Consider the following 9,487-nt stretch of genomic DNA (forward strand, 5'->3'; position numbering starts at 1 on the left):
ATCGATAAACTTTCTGATATTTCACTTAATTATGATTTTATCATTGCTTCACGAGTAAATATTATTTGAATTTGAGAAACATTCGTATTCCAATTTCAAACTGTGCGAATGTTTGTAAGATCGTGTTTTAATTTTTCTGTTTATACGTCAACATGAAATACTGTTGATTTTTATCGTTATTCCCGTGTAAATTATAATTTACTTCACTAGTAGCAGTTTATCCACAGAACGGTAAACGTCGCGTGAACGTATAAAACAGAATTATGACTGAAGTATTTCGTTTCTAACATTAACATTTACACTGAATCTTTTTAAAGTAAGTTTCTTTTTAATTAAATATTTTCTAATATACCAGTCGGCTAGAAACTCGGGGGAAGTGTTGATAAAACAAAATATTTTCTGTAATTAACGAAACATTTCTAACTAACATGCGAGTAAGCGATTCCTTTTACCTGCAGTAGAGAGTTACTAAAGTGGTGGGTTTGTCGTGTTTCGATTCGTTTTATTTTTCGTTCCCACAAAGAAAGTATTCCTTTTAAAAATAATAAAAAAAAAAAGTTTTTTTTTTAATTTGTAAATTAAAACTACAGTTACACGTATAGCACGTGTCAATTATTATTGTTACGTAGATGTTAGAGACTAGCGCAATTGGCTAGACAAGTCATGAACGGCGGTGGCTGACCTTGCCGCAGTCCGAGTAATTATAGACCGGGCAGTGTCGCCAACGACCACAATCTCACTCCACGACGTACCACACTCGTCTTATCACTGAAAATGGCTGTACGATTACGATGTAATCGCTCCACACCTCGGATACATCCAAAAGTGTTTACCAAGTGTAAAAGTGCCTTCAATGCTATTTAACGTTTGAAGTGTAGTGTTATTTTAAGAATGTCATCCGCCGCGTCGCCTTCGGGGAGAAAAAGTTAGTCGTGTTACTAGTTATGATAATATAGTGGTAAATTATTCAATATTTGCAACTGAAAGGCTCATTACGGTTTTATTCAGCCTGATTAATAATCATTATGCGGACAGTCGATAGTAATTTGAATGCGTAATGTATTATGCATAATTCTCTAACATTGTCACAAATTGCATATTTCGTAATAAATGTCATATGTGTGTTATCTACGGTGATTTTACGGTATGTTTTAGCTCGTTCTAAAATCGGAGAATAGGTAGGAATGCTTTCAGAGTTTAAATTTATCAGCTACTACTCGATTTCTGATGTTTACAGTCATAAATAAAACATTGTTCGTTTATTTGTTTTTCGTTTACTTGAATTTTATTTTTACTGAATATTTTTATTTCTATATTCTTGATATTATAACGAAATATTTGCGGTGTAGTAAATACCTGTCCCTTCTTATAATACCAGCGTACTTGTTAACATTTGTTTTTTTAATTGTGACAAAATAATACATCAATTTTTAAAAATATATTCGAGTTTATTTACGTATCTGTTGTCAAAATACTGTCGTTGGTATTAAATAATTATGTTTAATGAAATACGTTACGTTTTATACTATAATGTCAACACGTATATTTTTACAACAACTTCAGCGTCCAAACATTACTGTCACACTCCTGTCAATGTAAAGGGATGTAGGCCAAACGCCACCACTGGCCAAAAACGTATTGGGAGATTTCATATGTCTTTTAGAACATTGTAAAGAAATGTCTAACATAAAGATTTGTTAATTTAAAGTAAGTGACGATAAATATTGTGATGAAGACATATGTGATGCACATCGTTTTGAAGCCTAGCCCTCTTGTTTAACTTTATGCCACTAATTCCCTTTAGTATCAATCTTAAATTGTCAAATTATGGTAATCAAAAATTATTCAAAACTTATTTTTATTAACAGACGTAAACTATCACTTGTACTTTATATAAATGATCGGTAAACGTATTTTAAAAGATAATGTCACACTGGTTAAGATGATGTATTTTGAAATTGTTGACCGTCCAGTATACGTAATTATTTTTTTTAAAGATACTAATCTAATAACAACAATAATAGTTCTAATCATAGGTTTATAAATTAACTCTTTGTTATATAACAAAGGACATGTTCAAAGGCCACTCCAAATCACGGAAACATCTATGAAAACACTAACAGACTTCTAAAAGCCAATTACGAACAATGTCACTTAACGATACATCATGAACGATAAGACATTGCTATAGGGTTATGAGAAATCTGTAATTGGTTCACACACCCAGTACTACATACTTCCTCCTTTACTTACTTCCATTATCATTCATCCATCTTTACAATCTTTGTATATCAAAATTGAAATTTAACAATTTCTGGTGTAGAGTAATTGTATATTGTTGATCTTTGGTAAGCTAAAAATTAGATAGATGTAACGCCCGATACATCCTCAGTTGAGTCTACAACCCGGAGAAGAATCTCCGCAAACTTCCTCCTCTCCGAATGCCTATTACCCGAGAAATCGCCTTTTTTCTGATTCTGCCACCCACTTTGTTTATCATGATACTAATCGAAGTTCCTTAAATCTACGTCAAAGAATTTACATCAAATAAATCTTTATTCCTATTATCGAGTCGATTGGATAATAGGAAGGAATTTTCTATCCATCCATCTATCAGCCGGTGGATCTCCGATAATGGATGAATAGAGCTCCTCTAATTGGCGTCACTCAAAGTGGTTCAACGCTCTCTACGGTAGCGCTTACCAAATACAGGAATTGAGGACTGTAGTGAGCAATAACTCTTTTTATATTCTCAATCAATTTAATTTTTGCCTGCCAAAGATTAACATTTGAAAATTTATGCATATTACAAAGTGTCAATTTTTAAAACATTGGACCACTTACAATCTAAAGCCGCGTGGCGGTGCTGTCTCCATACTGGTCTGACACTCAGAGGGTCCCGGGTTTGATCGCCGGTCATATAGATATCTAAATGATGAATTTAGGTTTCTGTTTCTGGATCTAGATGTTTGTGTATTTGTCTCTGTGTGTGTCCACAACACCCACTCTTGGAGAGGCATATTTCTGCATATTCCTTGAAGAGGCGTAGAGTTCCGATCCGGTAGTAGTGTAAGAAAAAGTATTGTAACTGACAATTTATAAGTGCCAGCGTAGCCCTATACAAAATAAATATTTTTCATTTCATGTATACTTACTTATAACAGGCATATTTATACGAGGTTTTCAAACTCAGCCTTTAAAGATGACAATGAATTTAGCTAGGAAGTTAGCGACTACAGGTAGAACTTCAGTCTCATCTGGAGATGTTCAGAGATGTTCATAGGCGACAGTGGCCACTTACCATCGGCGGACTACACTAAAACTATAGCACTAGTTTGCTACTTTAAAGAAATAAAAAGTTTATTAATAGAAAGTTATATTTTACAGTGGTACTAAGTACGCTCCTTGAGACGGACCACTATGAGAGCCTCATCAAGGACCTCACATGCACCAAGTGTAACAAGTACATGAGGCCGCCCATACACTTGTGTGTGGACGGCCACAGCATCTGCGGGCCATGCTTCGAGAAGAGCTACCAATGCCATGTTTGCAAAGTGAGTAGATACTTAGAATATATCAAAATTATTTGTAGAATTTAAAGGAGATATTTTTTTTTTCTACATTTGAAGAGGGGTAACCTACATCGCTTGGTTAGAGGCATTCACTGTCGTAAGTATGGACGTGTGCAGAGGAATCGCCAATGCCTCGCGGGCTTGAAAGAAGAGCTGTTTCTTTACACCTAGTATGTTATGGAACCCCATGTTATACTGCTCCAAAATATTTCTTCGATTCATACATGGGATTTTTATAGCTATAGTAGATAGTACTCATCAGCATATTTTACTGGGTGTTTTATAAAATATAAACCAATTAAAATGTTTGTTACAGAAAGAATTCGCCCAAATCCGGCCGATGGTGCTCGAGTCTTTGGCGAACAAGGTACTGTTCCCGTGCACCAACGCCGGGTGTCCAAAGCATGCCACCCTACCAATGCTAGAGAAGCATACCCCCCACTGCCAGTATCGGGTCATCAACTGTTTTATGGCTAGGGTTTATGGTAGGTTATTTTTTAATTCATATGACAGTGGTAGAATCCTTTGTGGGTCGATTTGGGAAGCCCCAAAGATACACCTTTTTCTGCCTAATAACAGTAGTGTTCAGCGCTGCTGTATTCTAGTTGAAGAGTTGTGGCTAGGGAGATATTTTATCTGAAGCGTTCCAACTCAGTACTAAGGACTAGCAACGCACTTGTGGCCGACTTATCTGTGGTTATTTAGAGATGTCCATGGGCGGTAGTAGCCACTTACAATCAGACGGTCTGCATGCTTTTTTGCTACTCTATATTATATATGTATGTAAGTATTAAAGAAAGGAACTATAACAAGTTTTAGATAGAGTACTCACTCACTCATAACTGTAACCGAACAAATACAGTACGGAGGTTCTAACGTGTACGTATTAGTATGATGGCTGGCTCACGAACATCTATAGTTTTTGGTTACAGTATATGCAATGATTACAGTTACAGCTCAATATTGGGTATGCGGCTTTGAGCGCTGTTTTACATTATAAAGAATTCTGGCATTTATTAACTACATAGAATCGACTCTATACGAGTATCTCGATATCATAGGAAATAATTGTTTATCAACGTATGATATCTAATGTTAAAATCACTGCCTATTAATTACAAGGGCATGATAAAATTATTATTGTTTGTTTAAATATAAGATCTTATAAAAGAGATAATTAAGGTGTTTTAAGAGCCCTTGAAATGGAATGATAATTCAATTGGTTATGTTATGTTATGTTTCTTTATATGTACTTGAAATATAAATACAAAAGAAATATAATAAATAGTATACTGATTTCTCAAACTCACTCAAATACCGTATTTAAGTCTAAAAAATGAGTCAGTACTTTTGTAAGACCTATAGGACGATAATTATTATCGCTTAAACCTTAGTGAGTCATACCGCAGTCATACGCACGCCCTTCGCCTTATCTTAGATAAATAAATATTTAGGCGTAACGAAGCTCTGAAATGATAAGTGTCATACAATTTGATTGCGTACCAATACAAAATATGAAATTATTATTTTAATATGTCAAACGAGAATTATAATTTGAAAATTAATTTTATGATTACAACCACTTTAAAATTTTGTTAGATAATTAATATTACCTTGTGTTGTAATTATTATTATTTTGTATTAATGTAGGCTCGAATATTTGTTTTATATTTTCATGACAATAATAAAGTTTAGGCTGCCTTTAAACGTAAACTATTAAACATAGTATGAATTATTTTACCATTATTATTTTATATTATTGTAGACTCATATATTTGCTTTGTATTTTTATTACAATAATATTTTTTAGGCTTAAACGTGTACTAATATAAACATAATAAAACTTCAGGAGAATGTAACTGGGAAGGACGCGCTGGAGAATGGATGGACCACTGTTTTATAGAACATAAACAAAGGGTCACAGAGCTACCCTTCATCACAGTCAAGGACAAGTGGGACGCGAAACGTACGGAACCAGTGCTCAACTACTTTCTGCTGAAGTGTTACGAGAAGATATTCAACGTTTACCAAATTTACGATAAGAGGGGAGGTGAGATATAAAATTTTATATGCCTATCGCCGTAATGTTGGCTGTTTTGAGCCTCTTGCTGACCTGACAGATTGGTCTATAAACTGGTTATGACAATGTTTTACTTAGTTATTTCAGTGTCTATCGGTTTGCTTATTTCAAAGACATTGTGGTGCATATTTATTCGACTGTGGAGATTAAAAATTTTTCGAGCGTATGTGTAAGTTTCATTATCTGGCAGACTTTAATATGTAAGATGTTATTAAACTCCTCCATAGGGAATGATATAATTATGCTATATTTTTTGTATTTCTCTAGTTCATATTTTTTGCTGGTATAACGGAAGTTGGGGGGTACCTATAACATCTGATCTAATGTTAAGTGTCCTTTTGTGTGTCTTACACTGTGTCCTTACACTTCTTCTTAAGCAAGATGGGATGCGACGAAGGCTATCCCCTGAATATCCAGATAATATTTTATTACTTTTAGAGCGCTACATTGATGTAGGCTTTACTCTTTGATTTTATTTCTAATCTTCCTCTGTCTGAACTAATCTGGGAGGTATTAAGACTAACTTATGATATTGTTTATTTTAGGAAGAATGATGTGGACGGTACTTGTGAATGACGAACACGCAGACAAATTTTACTTTGAAATTGATTTATTTTTACCGAATATTCCAAGTAAAAGGATCGTATACAGGTAAGAATATGACTAGGTTCTACTACTAGCTTTAAGGTCGTGTCATTTATTTCTGCTTTGTAAAAGTTGCATGTCGTTAGGTTTTATTTTGCATTATGTAACAGAGAACTAATATGAAGTGTTTTAAATTGATTGCAGTCATTTTTATATTTCACTGCTGGATATGCCTGAAACATATTTCACCATGCTGTTCCAATTAAAATAGGCAGCATAGTTAGTTAAATGTAAATTATTTTTGGCCCCGCTTAGCGGAGCTGTCACCATACCGGTCTGACACGCAGAGGATTCCAGGTTCGATCCCCGGCCAGACAGATATCTAAATAATTAATTTAGATTTCTGTTCTGGTTGTTTAGGTATTCGCCTCTGTGTATATCCATGGCGCCCACTGCACGTTGAATCCTAGTGTGAACCTGTGAGAGTAGTTAACGTCTAATATGTTTCCAGTCGATAGCTAATTAATAAAGAAAGTCTACGTATCTATCAAAAGTATATTTTATGTATGTAAAATTCTGGTGTCACAGTGTTAGTAACCGTACTCGTCCGGAACGGCTTTACCGATTTTCACCAAATTTTATATGCATATTCAATTAGTCTTCGAATCGGCTACTATCTACTTTTCATACCCCTAAGTGATGAGGGTTGTTCACCCTTAACATTTTTTTATTTATATGGCAACACAACGTTTACCGGGTCAGCTAGTTTTATATAATTTGTGCTTTTTATATTATTTCAGACGTCCGTGCAAATGCGAGAAGGATGCAGACTTCCTGGAACACACACAAAACGTATACATTCCTGTTGAAAACGTGTTTTCAATGTTGGACGAAACGGAGTCAATGAACTTCACTGTGAGGATTGGTACGTGGGAACAATTTCAAAATGTTTTACGTAAGCCACATTTTTGGGGTAACTTGGCAAGCTATCAAGTAGCCTTGTCTAGTGTGGCGTCTAGAGTATACAAAAGAAAATAGCACTACTGTGCTTATTAAATTAAATTATTCTTTTTGGAAGAGAATTTTTTAAATCAAGAAATGAAATATAAAAACAGCCAAATAAAAACTATTAAAGTATGATTACTCGTAAGTACCTATTAAATATTAAAATACCTACACCGTTAAAGTATGTATATAAGCCGTCTCGTCATTTTATTTTAATTTGTTAATTACTCATCAAATTCATTTTATTAGTATCCACAGAAATAATAAATTAAATACACTTCTGTTTACATTGTACGTATTAGATGTTCGCATAACACTATTAATAGGCTGCCCGGGTAGACTTTGTGTTGCCCAAAAAGTGCTCGTCGCTGTGTTGCTCGGATCCGAAATAATTCCATCTAGCAATCTAGAATTGCCAGTGTACACTCAAATTTCTATTATTTTTTATAATATAGGAGTAGCAGACGAGCATGCCGTCCACCTGATGGTAAGTGGCTACTGTCGCCCATGGACATCTGTAATCAACCCCGGATAGGATTAAATATTCCTACCTGAGGTGGGCCATAGATGCGCCGCCTGACACCTGAGACAAAGCTGGAACGCGTCAGAAAAGTCTGTCTCCCTTACCACACCCTTCAAACCGGAACACAGCAACGCCTAACACTGCTGTTATTAGGTAGAAATAGGTGTGGCGGTGGTGCCGCCGGAATCGAACCACAAAGGGTTCTACCACCTTCAAGTATTCTATTGTCTAAATCTAATATATATAGTCTAATCTGAATACAATGTTAAGTGATCTATGAATACTAATTTTTGTAATATATTTTCCAGGTGAAGTGGAGAACTTGCCGCTTCTAGAAACGCCCACGACCAGTGAAAGTCTCATACTTCTCCAGAACGATGAACTGAAAACTGAACAATCGTAAAAATGCACGTGATAAGAATGAAGAAATCCATGAAACTAATAAATTTATATTTGAATAAACAGTTTTGAAACAAAAGTCCAAATAAATATCTTGTTAATCTAATTTAAAAAAAACAGGCAGTTTTGAGTAGGCACGAAACGAATGATGAGAATGTATTTATTTAACTGTATTTATTTATTGTATGTATGTAAGTCTACAAGACAATGTTTGTGAGACACTTCGACACTTAAATAGCCAGTTATATCCTTTTCTTATCCGCTGAACCGAAAGAAATGAATTTATAAATAAAATGATATTTTAATTAAAAAGGTATCTCTAAAAAGAGATATATCTATATATATTTATATCTCCAGCGATATATGTCGAAATAGTGTCCATAGGCGATGTTAAGCACTGTAAAATGCGTATGCCACAGTGTAAATAAAAAAATGTATGTTATTAATTATATATTGTGACAAAAATATTTATGTTACCTTATACAAAATAGTATGTTACCAGGAAGTGTATTACTTTATCGAGTAATGTAGTGAATTAAATATATTTTTGTAAACTAAAGCATTTTGTCATTTCATTCTTAAATTTTCAGTAAAACTTCATAAAGTTAATGTTTACAGGTGACACTTTATGATTCAACACACTAAATCAACTTCCATATAAACAGACCTAACGATACAAGTTATAATTAACAGTACGTCGTTTAAAATAAAGAACTTACAAACTCTTTAATTGAACAGCAGTTTAATCGAAGTTAAAGTTCTTGCCCAAAAGTTTTTCCTGTCTTCATTGAACTTTGGTTATGAAACAATCAATGTTCTTTCCAACTTCGCAATTAGTTTAGTTTATGTAACTATTTGAGTAAATTTAAAATGTTAAACTTTATGTTTTTTGGTGTAATTTATAAGTCAATTAATGTAGGTCATTTATTATTAATGTATTCCTTATGTATTCATGTTTGAGCAATGTACGCAAATAAGGCTGTAGCCCGTATCTTAATAGCCCAATTGTTAAGTAGTAACTGCAGCCCGAAGTCTTCCTCCGATGTAACTGCTATACAAGCTTTAGATACTCGCCGAATAAAGACGAGTAAGTGTAAGTACGAGTCTGTAAGTAACATACTCGAATGTACTCGCCACTCGCCGCGACGCTCGGCCGTCGCCGGTTTTTCAGTTCAAATCAAAAGATTACGCGTGTGTTCTCGTGTGCAGAAGTGCATTTACATATGTTATCGTCGTTAATAAGAAGCTTGGATATTAACGATATCACATTTTTATAACGTTACATTAAAGTAATAAGTGACTCATTTGATACTACAGTTTAAA

The 9,487-nt window shown here is 34.2% G+C and overlaps 1 protein-coding gene across 2 annotated transcripts; it reads left to right on the top strand.

Annotated features, from left to right (window-relative positions):
* Positions 1–683: 683 nt before the first annotated feature.
* LOC140756080 (E3 ubiquitin-protein ligase sina) lies at positions 684–8,231 on the top strand. 2 transcript variants are annotated; one of them, XM_073091477.1, is made up of 7 exons: positions 684–925; positions 3,388–3,554; positions 3,889–4,057; positions 5,422–5,622; positions 6,198–6,303; positions 7,038–7,162; positions 8,074–8,231. In XM_073091477.1, the coding sequence occupies exons 1-7, from the start codon at positions 892–894 to the stop codon at positions 8,166–8,168; spliced, it is 897 nt and encodes a 298-aa protein (XP_072947578.1). In that variant the 5' UTR covers positions 684–891; the 3' UTR covers positions 8,169–8,231. The 2 variants fall into 2 exon arrangements, with proteins under 2 accessions (XP_072947578.1, XP_072947579.1); XM_073091478.1 differs by lacking the exon at positions 684–925 and adding an exon at positions 1,023–1,178.
* Positions 8,232–9,487: the final 1,256 nt, after the last annotated feature.

Source organism: Epargyreus clarus, unplaced genomic scaffold, assembly GCF_041222505.1.
Source record: "Epargyreus clarus isolate Ecla_fem2 unplaced genomic scaffold, WU_Ecla_fem_2.2 ptg000034l, whole genome shotgun sequence".
Classification (NCBI taxonomy): Eukaryota; Metazoa; Arthropoda; class Insecta; order Lepidoptera; family Hesperiidae; genus Epargyreus; species Epargyreus clarus.